Source organism: Clarias gariepinus, chromosome 3 (assembly GCF_024256425.1).
Source record: "Clarias gariepinus isolate MV-2021 ecotype Netherlands chromosome 3, CGAR_prim_01v2, whole genome shotgun sequence".
NCBI lineage: Eukaryota > Metazoa > Chordata > Actinopteri > Siluriformes > Clariidae > Clarias > Clarias gariepinus.
In genome coordinates this window covers 12,730,223-12,751,905 of record NC_071102.1, presented here as the reverse complement: position 1 = coordinate 12,751,905, position 21,683 = coordinate 12,730,223, and the positions used below count along the sequence as shown (strand labels likewise).

Here is a 21,683-nt window from a genome sequence, read left to right as displayed (position 1 = left end):
TAATGTACAAACACACAGACCGCCTAAAGACGCTGCAGATATCCATCTCTCACACACACGCACACATACAGACGTTAGGGTAAAACCGTCGGTTCCGTACAGAAGAATACGCGTTACCTCTATATCCGTGGTTATTGCCGTGATGTTGACATAAAACCCGGAGCTGGTGTTAAGGAGGAGACGCGCTGCCGCTCTGAGACGCTGCGCCCCGAGCTGCTTTTATAGGAGCACAACCAGCGCGTGCAGCTGCAGCTAAATAAACCTGCGCGCGCCGCGACCGTTATTCTATATTCCGCACCCGGTTTCTCAAAAAAAAAAAAAAAAAGGAAGAAGAAGAAAACCACGCCCACTACAAATGTGCGCCGTTCTGATTGGTCAGAAATAACACACCGCTAAAATTAATGACAGAAAAATATTGTTTATCGTTATCTACAATATGTTCATATATCAGTCTTACTTAATGTTTGCAAAGCATTTTAATAAATGTTAAATATCTTTTCAATAATCATCATTAGCTATGATCATTTATTGTGTTTATACATATTCTAATTTAGAATGTTCTATTTAATGTTGACAACCTAGGTTTTATTAAATTATACACCACAATGTTCAGATATTTGACAAGATTTCAAACATTTACTGTATATGAATGATGATTGTTGACGTAGTGGTTAGCATTCTGGCCTCGCGCCTCCAGTGTCCAGGTTCAATTCCCGCCTCTGTTTTGTGTGCATGGAGTTTGCATGTTCTCCCTATGCTTGGTGGGTTTCCTCCATGTACTCCAGTTACCTCCCACAGTCCAAAGACATGCGAGTTAGGCTATCTGGTGTTCACAAATTGCCCAGTGTGTGTATGGATTGGCACCCCATTCAGGATATAACTTGCCTCGTGCCCTAAGTCTCCTGAGATAGGACCCTGTGACCCTGTATAAGATTAGATTAATTGGCATGTGTGTGTGTGTGTGTGTGTGCAGGTCTTGCAATAAATTGGTGCCCTAAGTCTCCTACAGTAGGAAAGGCTCCACGCCCATCATCCGTAGACAGTATAACCACACTGTAAAAAATGATTTTGGTGGGTGGTAAATACTACCCTTGCAAATAGTCTACCATTTACCTATTATTTTTGTCATCAAGTTTAATTATATAATAATGAGTAAAATTCACCCACACTACCTAATTATTTATAGTAATAACTGCAACCTAAAAAAACATTGTAATATATACCCCAAAACATTGGATCTGTTGTAAGCATGAGCTATTTGAGGCACATGTTCATTTGTCAGGCTTCTGGGCTGAAGGTAAGATATCTTTGTAATATGCTGTCTATTTATCATATCATGAAAGCAAAGGGTAACATTTATTCTTATCTCTCATAAGGTTTGTGGTCATGTTCGATGAGAAGTTCACATTTGTAGCTTTCTTTAGGCAAACATTTGTCATAACAAGCTAGCTTAGCTAATGTTAATGTACAGGAGAAAAAGTATTTTTCCCCGCATTAGTTAGGTATAAGTACGGAGAAAAAAAACATGATTTCAAACGTTTTACCGGTAATATAATACTGTCTCGTATTTTATGCCTGTAAAGTAATAAAGCACAATCCGTTTTAAGTTACTGAAACATTAGCTAGTAAGATTGCCAACTCTTATACAGTAGCTAGCTACTGGCTGCCTTATCCAAAGTCTAGGCTAACAGATAAAGTTAACGAAAAAGATAGAAATAACTTTAATTACAGAAAGCTAACGTTTAAATATAAGTATTTGTGTTTTTTGCTGGTAAAACAAGAAGTTTGGAGTTAAGCTTTAGCAACAGCATTTAAAATATGCACTTGCCTGATCTTAAAGATGTGTTTAAGAATGTTTGTCACTCAAATAAATGTTATTTTTGTGTTGGAAAAATGATAGACATATTAACTTAATTGTAGATAAATTTTTACTTCAGCAAGCGTGCATAAATTAAAAATACAATTGTCCAGTATATGATGCTAACAGTGCTGTTGTTGATATTGAGTTTAACATAGTGTTGAAATCTAGAACACTTGTTTTCTAAATTATGTCTTTAATCCATTTCTTCATTAAAATGAAAAGGTTTGATACAAACTACTTAAAATTAGGACAGTCACACAACATTTTCCTTTTGTAACATGGATATAACTGACTTTAAGATGTGCTTTTATGAGCTATGATTAGGTCAATGCCATATATGTGTTAAAAATAAAGAATTGTTATAATCCTATTTTCAATGACAATTTGAAATGTTTATAAAAGTGTGCATATGTCTGTCTGTAGGATTTGGATTTTCCTGTCTGTATGAATTGGACTCATTTGTCTGCATGAGGTGCATTTGTCTGCCTTTGACTGTTTAGGTAAACTCAGCTAAACTTCACACTGAATGGAATAGAGTGTTTCCTTGCTTTATGTTGGGGACAGTTACACAAGTACGGTTATTCAGTGTTATTCTCTTATTCTGGTATTTTTATAAAAGATAGTTTTGTACCTTGTTTCTTTGTTATTTGATTGTTTAATAAAAACAAAATATATATAATCATAATCTACTGTGTCGGGTGAACTTTTTAAATGAAGTTAAACTTTTCTGATTAAATTATGGCTAGTTAGTCATAAACTACCTATAGAATCTACCCAAAAAGTGTGAGGTAACAATTTGCATTTAATTTGTTTGGGTACATTTCACCCCATATTTTTCGTAAAAAGTACCAAAATAAATTAGCTATAACATGCTAATTTAAAATAGGTAAAGCCTACTCATTGCATAAACATAATGTTACTTAATTTTAGTAAGTAATTCATCATGTGATGCAATGGGTAGGCTTTACCTAATTTTAATTTTCATGTTATAGCTAATTTATTTTGGTACTTTTTACGAAAAATATGGGGTGAAATGTACCCAAACAAATTAAATGCAAATTGTTACCTCACATTTTTTGGGTAGATTCTATAGGTAGTTTTTTACAGTGCAGTATAGATAAATGAAGGATTGTTGAACGATTTTTCATATATTTAATTTTATTTAAAAATATATATTTTTTTAAGAAAGCTAAAGTATTCACTGGAGTGTGGGACCTATGAATTATTTTTCAGCTTGGGATTTTGTGTGAAAAGATTTGCAAGTGTATGGTATACCAGAGGCATGCTGTTGCACCGAGAATGGCAAACAGTCTGGAGAGTAACATAAATCAGGGTAATGATTAATGGTAAATTACAGTAATGATTTTGAGGTGATTTATAACCTACTGTGCCTGCAGAAAGGATTCATCTACTGTGACTAGGTTTCCTTTGGCCCCTGATTTCAGCATCAAATGTAAGGTATTTGTTTATTTGTTACTTATTTTGAATTGATTACATAAATAAAAGAAAGTTCAAAAAGAATTTGTTTAGACACGACAAAACTTCTTGTGTTTCCATAGGGTTTTGATTTCCTAACCCTTTTCCTGATATTTAAGTAATTCAAAAGATTGTGTTATGGTTTAATTTGTATTGCTTGTCATTTGTGCTGTTTGCCTGTTTTGAAAATAAGACTCTTGTGAAGAAGATTTTTTTTTATCTCAATGAGGATAAATACATGTTATTTGGGGTTTTAAGTCAAACCACGACTTTTGATTGTATAGAAACGCTGGCCTCCCAGGAACTCCTTTAATGGCCCAAACATGAAAATGACTTGGAGCGTACAGGGGATATGCTGATAACTCCCAGCTGAGTTCCTGTAATGTGTAAGTGGTGTTGGTGAATGATTGTGTGTACAGCTCCCACAGACAGATACGCCTCTTCTACAAGTTTGTGACGAGTTAGCCGTTGATTTTCTAAAATTAAGCGGTGCACTCACAACAGAGCCACCTCATCCGGGATCATCATTTATGGACATACAGTACTGCCTTCCTTATGTTACATAAAATACAGCTCTGCTCATTTTAAACCCATATCTGTCGAACTACATATGTACACAATAAATATGTCAGAATGTGGGAAGTCTCACAGCAAAAATGACAAATCAGATCAGTCCTGCTGTCAAGAAGACTGAAGAACAGCTTGTAAATCTTCAAAGTAAAATTGTTAGGCGAACAAAGAGATGGAGAAGGTTATGGAATTCACTATTACAAAAGCAAAATGAAAGAGCTTACTGACTGAAAATAAAAGAACATGTGCAGACGTCAACAATCTCATCAGCTCTTTCCAGCCTCTACAGGAGAGTGACCAGAAAGACTACACTTGTAGCATCATGCTCTGTTCCAGTCAACTAGACACACGCATACATAAGTAAGGTGAAAATATACTGTGTGTTTTAACAAGACAATTTGGCAAAGCTAAAAAAAAAAAAAAAAACTGCAAAGGAATGGCTTGGGGGAAAATCCACCTGAAGTAAATCTACTTGAAAATCTGTGGCATAACATGAAAATGACAGAAATGATATTAAAAAGGAACACAATACAGTGAGCGAATATATTTCATGCAAATGTATGCTATATGTAAATACATCACGGTAGAGTGGGACAAATAAAGTATTAGTGCAATATTAGTGTGTGGGAACAGGTGTGCACTCCAGCCGTGCAAGTGTTGAAAGGGTGATTTGAACTGATAGATGAGGTGAGTGTAGGTGGGGTTGACCTTCGAGGCCATGCTGGCTGCCCGATTCAGAAAACTGATGAATAAATGGAAGGTTAACAGTTAAACCGGCAACACTTTTACTTTTATAAGTTTTCTTGTAAAATTTCTTTTTCTCAAAAGGAACACTACTGAAACAAATTATGTTACAACATTACATTAAAATGATTTAAGGTTCACTTGGAGACACCACCCCGGTGACAGTGGCCTTTTTCTGAGAGTGAGAGACTAAAACCACACCTACAGTAAAATACATAGTGCTCCTAAGACTACAATGGATTCTGTGCATGAGTTGACATCACAATGCATCAGTCCATCACAAGATCCCAGGCACACGCATGCACACACACACACACATTCCCATTTAGGGGCAATTTAGTGTAGCCAGTTCAACTACTGGCAGTAAACCATGCTCAAGATGAAACCGTGGACCCTGGAGATAGCAAGACAGCAACAATAATCTCTGCACCACTGTGAGTCCTTTTTCCTATTCACATTAGTGTAGCATCTCATTATTTGTTTTCTTTATTGCTCTCACAAATGGGGCTTATTAAAAGATTATGGATCATATTAAAAACCCAAACAAATGGAAATAATGTCCATTTATGGCACTGGTTGTAAGCTCATCACTAATTTAGTGGCTCTTTGAAAGATCACAAAATGGCTTTACATAACCCAGTGTAAAAACCATATTGTTCTCATCCTGTCATCAAGCGTATAATATTTTTCTTCTCTTATGAGCTCACTCAAAACATTAGGCTCTAAAATGAATGCAAATCCATGTCCATTAGGTTCGAGGTTCATTAAGAAGACACACTACATAACAAAAAACTATTACTGAATGATTGCAGATTCAACATACAATTATGCCACAAAATATTTCTTTTTAAGCAGATCAAGAGCGATCATTCAATCATTTACACTGTAACATGTTTTTTAAGAGTTTATGTAACGCATAATGTCAAAAATCAGTTTTGCAGATATGTTCAAAAGTTAGTGCACACTCTTTTGATAGGTCTTCTTTGTGTAAAAACAAAAACATTTAAAAACAAACAAAAAAAGCATCTGATCATAACAGGTCTCAGGATCATGCAAATACAACCTCAGATAAACAATATTTAATTATTTTTCACCATGCCATTACTTAGTTAAAAATAAAGGGAAAAAATGTGCAAAATGTAAAAATGCAATACTAAGTACCCCCATGATTCATTCTTCTTTATAACATTGCTTTAGTTCATTGAGGTTTTGGTATTTCCTTATACACAGCTCTCTTAAGGTCCCACCACTGCATTTCAACTGGGTTGAGGTCTGGACTTCCCTAAACTGTGATTGTTTTGTTGTTAGTCATTCAGTGTAAATTTACTAGTGAGCTTTGGATCATTGTCCTGTTGCATGACCCAACTTCGACCAAGCTTTAGTTGTCAGGCCTTACTTTTGCCTCTAGAATACTCTAGTATACAGAGAGGTTAATGGAGAATTCAAAGACTGCATGGTGCCCAGGTGCTGTGGCTGCAAAACAAGCCTAAATTATCACCCCTCCACTGCCACGCTTGGAAGGGTTTTTGCTGAAATGCTGTTTGTTTTTTTGCCAAACATGGCCCAGGTCTTCAGTCCAAACAACTCCACTTTGGTCTCATCTGTCCATAGGACATTGTCCCAGAAGGTTTGTGCTTTGTTTAGATGTTTAATTGTGCTGTTATGGACTCTAACACTTAACCTTCTCACCAAGAGCTGAGATTTAGCTTTGTTTTGTTTTTTGTATTTGTCTGAGCATTGCACAATTTGACCTTGGGGTGTCCCTTGCTGGGACATCCACTCCTGGGAAGAATGCTCCAGACCAGCAAACTGCGAATTAATAGCAGCACCTGAGTGCAACTTACCCTCTTAAATCATATGCAAGCAGTAATGGGGTACAAAGTATTGCCCACATGTTAAAAACTGATTAAAAAATATATATGTTGTGTTTGTGTAAGGTTGTATTTGCCTAATACTGAGACCCGCTACAATCATATAGTTTTTATTTTGGTTTTACACAAAAAACATAGATTTAATAGTGAGTACATACATGAACGCATTGTTACATAAGATACACTACACATTTAATGTAAAATATGTTACATTTGCACAGAGAACAGGACAGTCACGGCCTGGGCTTACAATGCTTTATTTAATTAATTTATTTATTTTTGTGGCAGAAAGATTGTACATATTAAATAGAACACCACTCCAATGAATTTGCTGTGAAAGTTAGCAGTTATTTTTGGATTTCTGAAATATGCAAAGGGCCCAAATATAAAGGGTTAAAATACGCATTTAACACACCTAATATATGGTTAAGCAGGTTTACTTTTACTGTATGCACATGTTTGTGGTAGCCATAAATCATGCTTCATACAGAATTCTGGTTGGAAATTTAAGCACTCTTCTTGACAGAATTGGATTCAAATAAATGTGCTTGTTTTTGGGTACTTCCCGGTATCAGCTTTTAAGCATGTTCCACAAACATTTCGATTGGGTGGTGTCCCAAAAGACTAAAGTAAGTCTGCTCTATTTCAGAACTAACTTTGATGAGTGTGTGGGATTACTGTACTGTTGGAACACTGAATATTTAAAGGATTCAATTCAACTGTTTAGCCAATGATTTGGGAATCCTCCATCATTTTTCCATCTACTGCAATGCATTAATTCCACTGGCAGCAAAACAGCCCAGAGGCATGATGCTACCACCACCATGCTTGCTGGTCGAACAGTTACTACAGTCTTCTTGGGATTGAATGCCTCAGCTTTACTCCTTCAGACACAGCTTTGGATAAAAAATTCTTTAAAAAGCTTTTTGTTTGTTGCAAACTTTAACTGAAGATGCCTGAAAGTGTCAATTTTGGGACAGGGGCCTTTTTCTTGGACAGCAAGCTTTTAGTCCATAATGAGTTTAAACTTTCCTGACCGTGAACAGTGACACTTGTGCTCCAGCAGCTACCAGTACATAGAAGGCCTGTGTCTTGGTGGTTTCTAGCCATCTTAATCAATGTTCTCCCAGCTGAGGTTCCCAGATTGGGTCTTTTTTTTCCCAGATCTTGGCTACACCTCCAAATAACATTGTTTAATCTGGAAATTTTTAGTTGTTTAGAAGTACAAAACACTTTCCTGACTTGTATACTGTATTTACCATGTTCTTTCTCAACCCTTCACTGAGATCCTTGGACTTTCTCATTGTGTTGGTCAATCCAAATCATTTTATGTTGCATAGAGAAGCTACCAGCTACAGTCTATCAGGATCACTAACAGAAGGTTGAGAGACCAGCCAATTCTGGACTTTCAGTGCGTATATTTTGTACCCTGGTTTGATATGAGAAACCCCACAATAATTTAGACCTTGTGCTGCAACATTTTTGGTGTTTTCTTCTATTAAATATGTATGTTGTAAAATTATTCTGCCCTGGGAAAAGACTGCTTCAAAGAAATCTTTGAGAGTGCAATATTGCCATGATATTCATATTCAGTAAGCGCCTGACTGCAACCCTATATGTGACATGACTGTATATTTAGTATTGTATTTGCTTGGATTATGGCAATGTTCCCTTCTGTAAGCACTGCCTTTAATCTTTTTATTGATACTGAACATTTTAATATCTTATTTTATAACTGCTATTCGACTCTGTTTATTCATTTTTACTTGTTAATTTCTAAACCTTTTTTCAGCTATTCTCGACTTGCAAACGTACATACAAATGTTTCTTTAAATAGGAAAAAATGGCTTTTTATTGCAGTGTTGCTATAACATCGCATATCAATATGTTCTAATACTATCCTGATCTCACATACAGTACTGTGAAAAAGTCTTGTGCAAACTTCCCTATGGATTTAAAAAACAAAGAATTATTGTCTGACTTTATTATAGTGATTTCTAAACATTAGTCAAAACTAACAGAAAATGTAATTGTTACACAAAAATATGTGCATACCAGAAAAGAAAGCAGCACATTATATAAGCGAACACTTCAGACAAAATGGAAGCTGTTGGGAACTATTCATCTTTGTTAAATGCATTTTCGCTCTTTAGCATTTATTTGCATGTGCTTAAGACTTTTCCACAGTACTGTACACCGATCAGCCATAATCCTAAAACCGTTCACAATAAAACCACCTAGGTTTTGGGATCATTGTTTCCCTTGGAGTATGAGTCCACAAGACCTCTGGGGGTGTGCTGTGGTGTCTGGTACTAGGCAGTGGAATTGGTGCATTGCAGTAAATGGAAAAATGATTCTAAATCATTTGGAAAAGGATTTTAAAATCATAAGCTAGACAGTTGAATTGAATTCCGGGAAAAAAATTGTGTGTTCCAATGAACAGTGATCCATTTGGGTGCTCTGGATTGCGAAGTGAGGCCGCCGTGGATCAGACTTTGTTTGTCCGACACATGCATGGATGCAATGGGATCTGGGGGAGTTTGGAGGCCTGATAATAGTCTTGGGCTCTTTGCCAGGCCAAATATTATTTTTGGGGGGGTGGGGGGTGGGGGGATGGATTGGAAGGATAGATTAGCACTTAACATACAAGCTTGATGCTTAGATACACCACAAATCAATGTATTTTTGCTAATGATTGAGTATTTTTAGTTTAAAGAATTTAATTAGAGAGACCATGTGTGATATTTGCATATTCCGGACAAAAGAATCATTTCTTCCAAGCTCAGCAACAATTTATTATCAATATAACAACTAATGGGAACACAGGGAGGGCTTTGCAATTTAGCCAGCTGCAGTGCAGAATAAAAAGTTAGTAATAAAAATCAGTAGAAAGAGGAAGCAATCAACACATCAGCTAGGCAATATTTATAGTGTGACAAATGTGATTAGGACATGCTGTAGGCATTCCATAACTCCAATTATTTATTCACACCAATTTATGCCAGCAAAAATAAGGGAAATCTTGCTCCTCTGAAATGACGCACTATAGCAACTATGTACTGAAGTAATCAGAACAGCTTGTAAAAAAAGAGCCTTTAGATAATAGATGTGGACAAGCAGCCTTTGGATAAAAACTAATGACTAATTACCCTTTCTTCCAGTAAGATTATGAGGATTTTGTGGGTTCTTTTGTATTTTTTAGTTCCTGATAGGGGGAGGTCGATAGTGACTAAAGATATAACATCTGTATTTCATATGTTACCTTATAAGAAGCCGCAAAGATCGAAAATGTAAGTGGGATACGGTGAGTATTGGCCACATCATAATTAAATATCCATTTCCCCATATTGTGTTGTAACGGAAATTCACACTTACTGGACATATAATATCCTTGTAGCTCAGCATATATGTTATGCATTACATCATGTATGACATAATGCGGGTTTGCTTCAGGTTTTTCAGTAATGCAATTGATATTTTAAATGAGAATGACGTTTCCGATAAGGACATGCTACTTTTAAAGTAGAACGTAGGGAGAAGGGGTGTGTGTTATTCATGCTATTCTGATTTATCACTAGTTGACCATATTAAAAATTAATATGTGAATGAAAAATTTACCCATTTTAATTTAAGCATAACAGTAATAATGCTGGATCAGTGGGTAAAGTTTGGTTGTCTGTGTGGGTTGTGTATTTAAATCCCGAGGACTATCAGAGCACTACTGCTGAACTCCTAGACTAGGCCTATAATTTTCTGGACTAGACTTTTCTCTTAATTGTACGCCACCTTTAATAAAAATACATTGGAAACTCGGATTACGAGTAACGCAGTTTACGTGTGTTCCGCAAGACAAGAAAGGATTTTTAATCAATTTTGACTTGAAAAACGAGCATTTTCTTGGTTTATGAGCACCGGATATAATGTTTTATGCATGCGCTTCTTGTTTCGTGTGAAACCCCTTCACAAAAACACACGCGCACAGAAATTAAGGCGAGAGACACACACTGGTTTTTGAAAAAACTATGCTCTGTCGCAAATTTTTTGAGACCTCAGGGGCTGAAAGCAAGAGTCTCCACTTACTCAAGCCTAGGACTTATTTTATACTTTTTTGAAAGGTAAAGTGCAGGTTAATTTGTTTTATTTTTACTTTATATTTTGTATTAATAATGTTGTTTTTTTTTGCCTTCTTATGGGAAAATTTAATTTGGTTTACGAGTGTTTTGAAATACGAGCCAAATGAATACGATTCCACAACTAATTATGCTAGTAATCCGAGGTTCCACTGTAATTAGAAAACAAACAAGCAAAAAAAAAAAAAAAAAGAAAACGTTATTATGATTCAGCTGCCTTAACCTTTAATAATGATGTTCAATGTGGTAGCCAGTTCACGTCCAAAATCCCCCCCCCCATGACATTGCTGAACCTAGACCTGTCCATCTGGAGCAACCCTAGATCATAACACTGCTTATCCAGTGGGCACTCTGCAGTATGGGTGCATTGATTCATTTGATTTGCGTCTTACCCTGATGTACCCATCGCTCTGGAACAGAGTCAATGTGGATTCATCAGACCACATCACATTTTTACATTCCTCCAAAGTCCTATCTTTATGCTCCCTAGCAAGCTAAAGCCTTTTCATCCATATTATTCTCACCAAGGGGTTTTATTTTTATGATGCAACGTCACAAAGCGTTTAAATAATCTCTGATCACGCTCAATCATGAATTTTTCTCTTTAGCACAGTTGACAGTTTAACAATATCCTTCCAGATTGTAATAATGCATTGGAGAGCTCTCATCTAATCTCCAGCAATTTCAACCTCTTTAGTTGTTTTCTTTGCTTAATACCTTCTGAAGCAGCCACTTTTATTTGTCCAAGCAGTGTATATTTCTGATCAATGTCATGTATGCATGTCAACCAAAGTTGTCAAATAAATATTTATAGACTAAGTACTTTCCAGTTTCTTACCAAATAAACGGAAATGCTACAGATAACTTTTAGGTGCAAATCAGACCCTTTTCTTCCAACAGTTCAAAAGAGTCAAAAAAAAGTAGCAATGCAGAAACCACATAGACAGGAAATTGAGAAAAAACATCAGTCTCTAATCTTCCAGCTCCAGATGTGTCCAAAGGGAAACGATTTATGGATTGAGTGGCAGAAGAAGAGACATCTGAAAGATGGAAATAGTCCAAATCGTATCCCAGTAAAATGCTCATTCTTGTGCAGAGTGTGAGCTGAAGTCAGAGTAGAGGACGGATAGAGTGGAACGTTGTCATCTTTTAAAAATCCTTCTGCCTGGGGTGCATTTTTATTCACCACGAGTTAAAAGGAATACTTTAAGTGAATGTTTATGAAATGTGCAAAATGTGAAAATGATCTTTTTTTTTGCAATTACAGGAGTGGCAGGAACAGATTATAATATATTATCCAACATGAGAAGATTGTGTAACCAACATTATATTATAATGTTTTCAGTATAGATGTACTGTAAGGTCTCTTTAAATAAAGTGGATGGGTTAACGATAGGAACAATTTCTATGATCATTGACAATATTATTAAAAACTAGTGCTGCTCTAAATAGTGTAGTGTGATGTAATCTTTTACATGATATGGCATATTATAAGTCAAATCATTTAATTCATCTAATAATTTACAGACAACAAAATTCATATCTACTGTATGCCAGACACCAAAACCTGTCTGAAAGAAGCACCTTTAGTTTATGTCAAATTTTTTAATCTTCAAATTATCACTCTTTGTATAGAGTTTCTTTAAGGCAATGTATCAAGTATTATGCTTGCTCTATTTCAACAAGAACCCCATCGCAGTCTTTAGGATGGAGGAACATCACAGGTTTGCCATGAGCACCGATCCGCGGCTCTGGAGAAAGCAGTCTAATTTTCTTTGCCTTCAAATCCGCTATTGCTGAATTTATATCATCGACCTGGAAGCGGAATACATTGCATAAGCCGATTAATAAACAGTACTAGAAATATTGTCTTGAATTATTATTACCCAATACGTCACCTCGATGCAGATGTGGTGCATTCCCCCAGCTTTGTTCTTCTGCAGGAAGCCTGCAATGGGGCTCTTTTCTCCCAGAGGATGCAGGAGCTCCAGTTTGGTGTTGCCTAGCTCCACAAATACAGTGTAAACCCCATGCTCAGGCAAGGGCACAGTAGCGCTGACCTGGGCGCCAAGTACATCCTGGTACAAGGCTGTTGCCTTCTCCAAGTCTGGTACAGCGATCGCAACATGGTTCAGTCTACCCAACTTCCACAAGGATGGAGGGACACTTTGACTGACAGGTAACGATGAGGAAAAAGTCCTCACTAATAGAGACCGGTGAAGAGCACACTTTGAAATACATGTACCTGCAAGAGAGTGTACATATAAGCAAGGACATTAGTGCATTAGTGTAGCTTTATTTTGCATTTCATTTAGCGTAGTGAGAACATTTGTGAACACTTTGTTCGGGTCAGACTTTACTCAAAATTTAAATAATCACACTAAATGCCTTTTTTTTTAATTAAGTAACCGGTTGAATTCAAGCTGAAATTATTAAGTTGCTATTTGGAGAAATGTGTTCCAATTAGGTTAAGTGAGGGTACCCTTTTATTCCTTCCATGTTCCATCTATGTGACAGCAAATGAACAATCATTTCCCAAATGGCTCACGGATATGAATAGGGAAGTTTTTTCTGATCCCACAGAAGAGCTACTCTAACACAACTAGCTAAAAATATTGCTGGGCAATATGTCCTATACTTTCACCAAACTTACTTTTACTAACAAGTTTTCTTGTTATTTTAGAAAAACAGTAATCAGTACAACAACATACCCACCTCTATTTGGGATTTATAAAATGCAAACTTTCATTAGTCTTTACAAGTTCTGTTTTTTTTTTTTTTTTTTTTTTAGCAAAATATGAAGTATTGGTAAAGTGCAAGCTGCATACCTAAATAAATACCTTATAAACCTACGTTTCATAAAAAATAATTACAGAAGTTGTAAAAATAGCAATATATATATATATATATATATATATATATATATATATATATAGAATTTTTTTTAATCACTGAAGAAAAACAATTTTGTAAACCACATGCAACTTTAAAGTAACATGTAAAAACTTTAAAGCATTCTACATGTTTACAGTTTATAGCAGGGACACAAGCCTGTCCACTGCATCAGGCTTGAGACATGTCCTGTGGTATCGATAAAATCCATTTTCATTTTGCATAAACCACAAATTCAAATGAATCGAAAATAACAATTAATCCTGCAGCTCTACAGCTGTGGTAGAAAGGTTTCTGAACACACAGTGCATCACAGCTTGCTGCATATGTGGCTGCATGAAACAGCTAGAGTGCCCATACTGACCCCTATCCACCACCTACAGCACCTACAATGGGCAGCTGAGCATCAGAACTGAATCAAAGAGCAGTGCAAGAAAGTGGCCTGATCTGATAAATTATGTTTCTTTCACATTATGGAGGTGGCCATTGGATGTGCATCATTTACCTAGGGAAGAGATGGAACCAGGATGCACCATTGAAAGAAGATAAGCCAGGGAGAAGTAGTGTGATGCTTTGGGCAATATTCTGCTTGGAAACAATGGCTCAAGGTATTTATTTATATTTTTATTTAGAAATTATTTAAGAAATATGACAAAGAGCTCATGGTTTTGAATTCTTCAGATCTCAATCCAATTAGGAGATGTGCTTTGCTTTTGCCCGATGAGGAATTCATTTATTTAGGAAAAAATGCTGGCCAGACCTACCTGGCCCTTTGTGAAAAAGGTAACGTTTACAGGCTTTACAGAACATAAGAAGCAGACACGTCTCAATAGCAACTGTTCAAAAGAGATTATAGTATATCCTGGTCGTCATCATTGTTGTACAGTGTAGATAAAAATATCAAAAGAAAGAAATATCTGGAAATTAGAAAAGTGTGTCCAAACTTCTGACTAGTAGTGTATGTTTCTAAAAGATATTTTATATTTAATATCTATCTATGACATAAAAAAAAATCCTCAATGCAGCGTCGGTTGCTTAGAAACGGCCGGTGTGTGTGTGTGTGTGTTGTTTATAAAACTGACCTTGTTTTTAATGTAATGTACACACAGACTGATATACTTCTATAAGCGGGTATATATAACATTTATGCCATTTTTACATTAAAATACACTTTCTGTAAAACATAACTAATAATACAACATTTATATCAGATTTATGTTTTTTAAACACTTTATTTGTTTCCTACCTGCAACCTTCAGCAAGGAGGCCGCCATGTTTTCCGATACAAAACCTAATAACTTGATTCAAATATCACCCGCTTTGAATTAATTTGATATCATGACCAACGAGCGTACAGTGCTAATTATAAGCTTATTATTATAACTAACTGCTGTCTGTAAAATATGTCTATACATATATTTGTTCGATGATACAAGCGTGCTGCACTAAACTCGTATCTCGTTCAACCCCCGGAACGATTCGATTCCGGTCTTTGTTTCCGAGGGACAGTTTTACCTTGTGCACGGCGGCTCTCACGTGTGTCTGTGCGTGTGCAGTCATGGCGGGTGAGCCTGTTAGCGACACGCTGGAGAAGTGTTTACAGCTTTTAAACAGCGGCACAGCGCAGCCAGAACTATTTCTAAAGTAAGATCATTAATAAATGTGATGTTTAATAATTGAGACACGTTATTATGATGAATAAGTCGGAGTTGGTGTGATTGTGGCTGAGATATGATGATGGGGTTAACATTGTTAACATTGTTAGCTTGTGTGCAGTTTTGTTCTTTGGTTTATTAGTTTGTTAGTTTCAGATGATCAGTATGTTTCCATGCAGCTGGTAAAGATGTTGGTATGATTAAACAGTTTTGGGTGTTGTTTTATCTACTTAGCAGATAAGAAGAAACACAGCACCATCCATTTTTGCAAGTAGGCTTGTGTGAAAAAACTGACATCTCTCTCTCTTTCATTCATTCCAGTGTGCAGGATGGCTTGGCCACAGACTTCACATCTCTCACAAAGACTTTGTACGATTTGCACAAAGCCCATAAGCGGAATGGGTGGGAAGGGAGCCCGCTGACCCAGCTGGTGGTGGAGAACTTTGACGAAGAACAGATCTGGCAGGAGCTCGAGCTTCAGAACACGGCTGTGCTCAGGCACTTCCAGGACGCAGTGAGCCAGGCGGTCACAGACGACACATTGACGCTTTTAGAAGAAGAATCAGAGAAGGAACAAGAGGAGGAAAATGGTGGGCAGGAGGAGGATGATGATGATGATGACATCAATGATGATGAGGAGGAGGAAGAGGAAGGTGATGAGCAGGATGATGAAGAGGATGGTAAAATAAAAAAAGGACTTGAGTCCATGTTATCTCTGTCCGATGACGACGAGGACTCGGATATCGATTTCGACGTTGATGAGTTAGAAAAACAATCCAAACAAAAAAAGAAAACAGACATCCAGTTCCCTAAATCTAGGACTGTCTCAGAAGTGGACGATCAGTTTTTTAAGCTGTCAGACATGGAGGCTTTTCTCGATGATATGGACAAGAGGGAGGGAAAGGAACATGCTGGGGAGGACATTGACTACTTTCAGGACCTGCCTTCAGATGAGGATGATGATGAATTGGTGTTTGATAAACCTGCTGCATCTAAGAGTAAGAAAAAGGTGAGATGCACTTATCAGTAAGCCTCATGCTGGTAATTAATGTAATCAGGTGATTAACCTACCACGGAGCCAACAATGCCCATAATCGTGTAACTTGTTAACGAGGTGGAATTAAAATAGCATCTTTTTCTTTTGCAGTCAAAAAGTTCCAGAAATGTGAAATACAAAGATTACTTTGTGGATGAAGAACCTGTTCAACGCGAGCCAGATGAGAAGGATGAGTCAGAGTCTGCTGATGAGGAAGAGGAGGATGAAGAAGCAGAAGAGGAGGAGGAGGAGGAGGATGATGATGAAGAGGACGTGGAAAGAGATGATTTTGATGAGTATGTGTAGAGCACTGAGGCTTTTTTATTCAGTTGTTGTACCGTTATTTTTGGTGCTTATGCAGGTTTTTTGGCTCTGTTCAGAGGCGACGCTGAGAGCCAGAAAGCCAGAAACGCTTTGCGCAAAGTGACCTTCGACCTCCCTAGTGAGAGTGAAGGAGAGGATGTGGAGGACATTCTAGGCGGAAAGTCAAAAAACATATCGAAGACAGATGCCAAGTCAGCGTTTGAGAAAAGACAGGAAAAGGTTTGTTTAGGGAATTTTTAAGGTATTTGATGTGTGTGTTTTTTTTATTTATTTTTTATTGTTTTACATGGTTTATGTAAGAAACCAGAAGTATTTCTGTAAATATCTGCATCTAGTGTAGTTTTGTGTAATCAATAAACATGAGGAAATTCACTGTAATGTTGTTAGGGCTGCCGTCTTGGACAAACAGAACGATCTTTAGCTTTATGGCAATTTGGGCTGAAAATAGGCAAAAAGGGCTGTTTGAATTGATAACACGGACACAAAGCAGGATCGATCCTAGACTCAACCTCGACCCTGTGATGCTGTGTACGCAGAGTTATTGTCACATTTATTTTATGCTTTCCACTCACCTTTTAAAAAAGCTCTGAGATCCCTGCCTCAAACATAAAGCTCTTGTGTAAAATAATAAATAAAGAAAAAATGACACACATCCTTTATTAATTTTTAAAATTAATAAAATTTATTAAAAGTACAACAGAACAAAAGCCAAGAGCAGAGGGAAATAATACAGATGCACATTAAAATAAAATTTGCAGAAAATCAAACCTCAGATTTAATGAAACAGAAAATCAGTAGAGAACCTGTATTTTATTTTTATTTGCATTTCTATTGTTACCCAAAGGATGTTCAAGTCAAACCAGGACTTTTGATTAAGCAGTTATTTTTTCTATAATACGAACGTTTCACTAGCGCTTGGATACTATCAAGGTAGAACATTTTCTGAGTACTCCGGAGCCATGATCAGACTGCCTGCTTCACATCTGAAACCCTGGTCTCCCAGGAACTCCTTTAATGGCCCAACCATAAGGGAATTGCGTAAAACGAGGTCAGGACTGTATAGATGATGTATTAAAAACTCCTAGCTGAATTCCTGAAATGTGTAAGTGGTGTATGTAAGTGATTATGTGTACAGATGCTCTATTTACAGATGATTATATGCACTGATATGTTTAATGACATTTACATTATGACCCATTACAGATGCAAGAGAAGATTAGTAAGCTGGAGAAGGCAGCGTTAGCTGAGAAGCCGTGGCAGCTGACCGGAGAGGTGTCGGCACAGACTCGGCCAGAGAACAGCATGCTGGAGGAGGATCTGGATTTTGATCAGGCCTCCAGGATGGGTATGGCCACTCATTACTCTATTATTTTTAATATTACACATGTGGAATTTTCCCTACTTATTATTAAACATGTCCTGACTCAAGGATTATTATTATTATTTTTTTTTTTTTTTTGCTTACTTCCTAAAGCGCCTGCGGTCACGGAGGAGACGACGCTCCAGCTTGAGGAGATCATCAAGCAGAGAATCAAAGACCAGGTTTGTACATTTTCACCCTTCATAATGAAGAAATGAACATGTAGCCACAATTAAACTCTGGTGCTGTCTTAGGCCTGGGATGATGTTGTGAGGAAGGAGAAGCCAAAGGAGGAAGTGTTCGAGTATAAGAAAAGGCTGACGCTGGACCACGAAAAGAGCAAGCTGAGTCTGGCTGAAGTGTACGAGCAGGAGTACATCAAGCTGAACCAGGTGCGCTTTTTTATAAACTGCTAAATCGTTCACAGGAGTGTTGACACAAGAAATGATTTTGTATTTATCACAAACCTGCTTGTTCATGTCTCTTGATTTACACAGAAGGAGTCTCTGTAATCTATAGGAAAAAAACAGCTTTCGTCTGCACATTGGTCAGAACTCGCTCTTTCAGTATTCTTACGTTTAATATGTTGGAGAGCCCGAAACCAGTCTCAGAAAATGTTCTGTCTGCAAAACTGTCTGGACAGAATTTTATAAAACTTTGCCAGTCCTTCGGTATTTGCCTGAACTTTATTCTTTATGAAATGAATAAAATCAAAATGTCGAGTAGGAGTGAAGTTATAAGAAGTTATAAACTGTGAGTTTTAACGGCGTGCTGCAAAAGCATTAAACTGTGGACGCGTCTTAAATCGACCACTGGACAAAATTTAATGAAACTTATTGCAATACTTAGATATCTGCCTGAAGTTTAACCTGCACCATAGGTAAACCATAATGAAGAAAGCAATGTTATGAACAGTTATGTAGCGGATTTAATAATCTACTTTAAAATAAACTACTAATAAGCTTCTTACTTACTGTAAACACCTGCACCATTAGATAGTAATTAGAAAACCGTAACTGGATATTTTTACTGGGATCACTTCTTATTTTCATAGTGGAAGTGGTACGTTTTTATCCGATCTACAATCTGTGGTTCACTCTCTGATTACTGAACAAGGAGTGTATTTGGCTGACAACAAGTTTAAGATACTCAACCTTACAAATTTTTATTTAAATTAAGAAAGACAGACTAAAACTTTTCTCAGCCGGCTCTCATTCACCGTTTCATTTTACATCCTCAGCTGTCTGAGTTTTGCCTTTTAGGAAGCTTTATCGACCTACAGTTGTTCAAATGTTAGTACTCCCACTTTTAATTCTGTGTTTTTGTGTAAAAAGTTGATTAATCATAGCAGGTCTTAGTATCAGTCAAATAGAACCTCAGACGAACATCATCATAGAACATAGATTTTATTCCTCCATTAAAAAAAAAGGAAACGGGCAATACTAAGTACCCCTTATGCTTATAAAGGATTTAAGGGGGTAACTTGCAGTCAGTCGCATAGCAGAACAATTAGAAGAAGACTGAACAAGTACAGTTTACTTGGAACTGTTGCCAAATAGTATTTCAGCAGAAACACCTCACCCCAGACCAAACCAAACCAGACCTCAACCCAACTGAAATGCTGTGGTGCGACCTTAAGAGAGCCGTGCATAAGTGAATGCCCAAAAACCTGAATGAACTGAAGGAGTATTATAAGGACGAATTCCTCCAAAATAATGAGAGACTAAAAGTCATGTAGGACATGATTACTTAGATTTATACTTAAATTATTGCTGCTAAAAGTGGATCTGCTGTACAAGCCATTCAATCATGGGCTTTTTAGGCTTCATTTTTGCTAGATCAATAATAATAACAGTAAAAAAAAGTTCTATGTTGATTGTCTAAGGTTGTATTTGCCTAATACCTGCTATAATCAGTTGATTTTATTAAACAAAAACATTTAGGAAAAAAGAAAGGCTAACAAATGGTGAACTTGGCAGTATTTTCAATACACTAGATGCTATTAAATCTAAATACAATACACTGTCTGTTATATTATTGCCACACACTGTTGCTGAGTCTTGACATGACCAACTGAAGCAACCCCAGATCATAACACTGCCTTCAGAGACTTGTATAGTGACCCCAGTGCATGTTGGGGGCATTGTTTAATGCGCTTCCCTTCTTACCCTGATGCTCCCGTCGCTCTGTAGTAGGGTCAATCTGGACTCCCTAGCAAGTTGAAGCCTTTATGTCTGAAATCAGTCTCACTAACAAGTGGTTTTCTTATGGCCACTCAGCTGTTCAGTTTCAATCTTCTGAGTACTCACAATGTGTTTGTCAGGCAGCGTATTGTATATGGAAATGTTGCACGGGTTAACTGTTGAGTTGAAAGTTTTAAAACGGTTGTTTATTTGGTGTGTTAGGAAAAGACTGAGGAAGAAGAGAATCCGGCCCATGTAGAAATTCAGAAGCTTATGGACTCCCTCTTCTTGAAACTGGATGCACTTTCCAACTTCCACTTTACACCAAAACCAGTAAGTCTGTCCCTGATTTGTTTACGTTTTGGCCAAATTACCTTTTTCTACTTGTGTGTAGAATTTGTCCACATTATCTGTTTTTTTTTTTTTGTCTGTTTTTTGCAGCATATTCCTGAGGTTAAGGTCGTCTCCAATCTGCCTTCAATCACGATGGAGGAAGTGGCTCCGGTCAGCGTCAGCAATGCCACACTTTTGGCTCCCGAAGAAGTCAAGGTTGGTGTTTTTTATTGGAAGATACTGCTTATGTTACTACTACACTGAAATAAGCCTAGATTTTACTTTCTATTATACTGAAACTCTGTTCCTTTAGGAGAAGAACAAGGCTGGAGACGTTATCGGTGACACTGAGAAAACCGCCACCGATAAGAAACGCGAGAGACGCAAGAAGAAGAAGCTGAAGCGGCTGAAGATCCAGGAGCGTGAGAAGAAGACAAAGCTTAAAGAAGCTGCGAGTGATGGAAAGATCAAGAAAAAGTCAAAGGCCCAAGTAGAAGAGACTCTTAAGAAACTTACTAAAGGAGGGAAAGCCAAATTACTCACGGTTAGTGTTTGCTTTGGGCTTTTTCTGCTGTTTGTTTATTATAGAGTGAATCGTTAATCCATGTGTCTGAGAAATCAGACTTCATGTCCAGACCATCATGTATCAATTCGCCATCTATTAACGTAATGTGATTTTCCAAACATTATCATGAGAGGGTAGCAATTTGTACTAGAATCTGGTTCATTTAAATCATTCTAATTGTAACCCGCGGTGATCTAGTGAGTCTGTACTGAACTTACTGAAGCAAACCTTCCATGCTAAATATACTGCGTGTATTTTGTTGTCGCACCTCACAGGATGACGGGATGGACAAAGCGCTGCGCTCCTCTCAAGCCTTCTTCTCCCAACTTCAAGACCAAGTTAAGAGTCAGATCAAGAGCTCCAAGAATCAGTCTGGCAAAAAGAAGAAACAGAAAGAGGTTTCTGCCAGCAAGCTCAAGTTATAGAGTTCTAATCGTGTGTGTCATGTACAGTTTCTCTTTTTATGATGCAAATGAAACAAGTCTGGGTCGCCACATGATCTGGTCATTTATATTAAAATGGTTTTGTCGTATTTAAAAATATGGTCTGTATGGAGTTGTGCTTCATTTAACCCTAATGAGAACCTGCAGTACAAAGCTGCAGGCACCGAACGTGCCCTTTAAGATGTGTGGGCTGATTTAGTATCAACATATTTCAATTCCACAAAAATATCCAGATTTTCT

General features: G+C 37.1%; 3 protein-coding genes across 5 annotated transcripts in view; 1 reads left to right on the top strand and 2 right to left on the bottom strand.

Moving 5' to 3' along the window:
* The window catches only part of apba2b (amyloid beta (A4) precursor protein-binding, family A, member 2b), a 124,535-nt gene extending 124,278 nt beyond the window's left edge, over window positions 1-257 (bottom strand). For 2 of the 3 annotated variants that reach the window (XM_053492151.1, XM_053492156.1), the window contains exon 1: window positions 118-257. The gene's annotated coding sequence lies outside the window, so the exon portion shown is untranslated. The remainder of the gene's footprint in view (window positions 1-117) is intronic. The other variant, XM_053492153.1, reaches the window with a different exon arrangement.
* A 10,694-nt stretch (window positions 258-10,951) lies between these two features.
* On the bottom strand, window positions 10,952-14,969 carry mcee (methylmalonyl CoA epimerase). Its single transcript, XM_053491801.1, has 3 exons — window positions 14,791-14,969; window positions 12,551-12,897; window positions 10,952-12,467 (listed from the first exon to the last, which is right to left on the bottom strand). Exons 1-3 carry the CDS (start codon window positions 14,816-14,818, stop codon window positions 12,315-12,317), a joined length of 528 nt encoding a protein of 175 aa, XP_053347776.1. The 5' UTR covers window positions 14,819-14,969; the 3' UTR covers window positions 10,952-12,314.
* A 64-nt stretch (window positions 14,970-15,033) lies between these two features.
* mphosph10 (M-phase phosphoprotein 10 (U3 small nucleolar ribonucleoprotein)) lies at window positions 15,034-21,551 on the top strand. Its single transcript, XM_053491800.1, has 11 exons — window positions 15,034-15,188; window positions 15,521-16,208; window positions 16,347-16,531; window positions 16,616-16,778; window positions 17,763-17,904; window positions 18,034-18,101; window positions 18,174-18,311; window positions 20,325-20,435; window positions 20,544-20,651; window positions 20,749-20,979; window positions 21,276-21,551. Exons 1-11 carry the CDS (start codon window positions 15,103-15,105, stop codon window positions 21,423-21,425), a joined length of 2,070 nt encoding a protein of 689 aa, XP_053347775.1. The 5' UTR covers window positions 15,034-15,102; the 3' UTR covers window positions 21,426-21,551.
* The last annotated feature ends 132 nt before the right edge of the window (window positions 21,552-21,683 follow it).

Excerpts from the sequence above, each read along its gene's own strand:
- mcee (XM_053491801.1), bottom strand. The coding sequence starts at position 14,818 with ATGGCGGCCTCCTTGCTGAAGGTTGCAG. Across the intron at positions 12,898-14,790 it reads CTCCTTGCTGAAGGTTGCAG|GTACATGTATTTCAAAGTGT; the intron begins GTAGGAAACAAA and ends ACTCTCTTGCAG. Across the intron at positions 12,468-12,550 it reads TGCACCACATCTGCATCGAG|GTCGATGATATAAATTCAGC; the intron begins GTGACGTATTGG and ends TTCCGCTTCCAG.
- mphosph10 (XM_053491800.1), top strand. The coding sequence starts at position 15,103 with ATGGCGGGTGAGCCTGTTAGCGACACGCTGGAGAAGTGTTTACAGCTT. Across the intron at positions 15,189-15,520 it reads CAGCCAGAACTATTTCTAAA|TGTGCAGGATGGCTTGGCCA; the intron begins GTAAGATCATTA and ends CATTCATTCCAG. Across the intron at positions 18,312-20,324 it reads AGTACATCAAGCTGAACCAG|GAAAAGACTGAGGAAGAAGA; the intron begins GTGCGCTTTTTT and ends TTGGTGTGTTAG.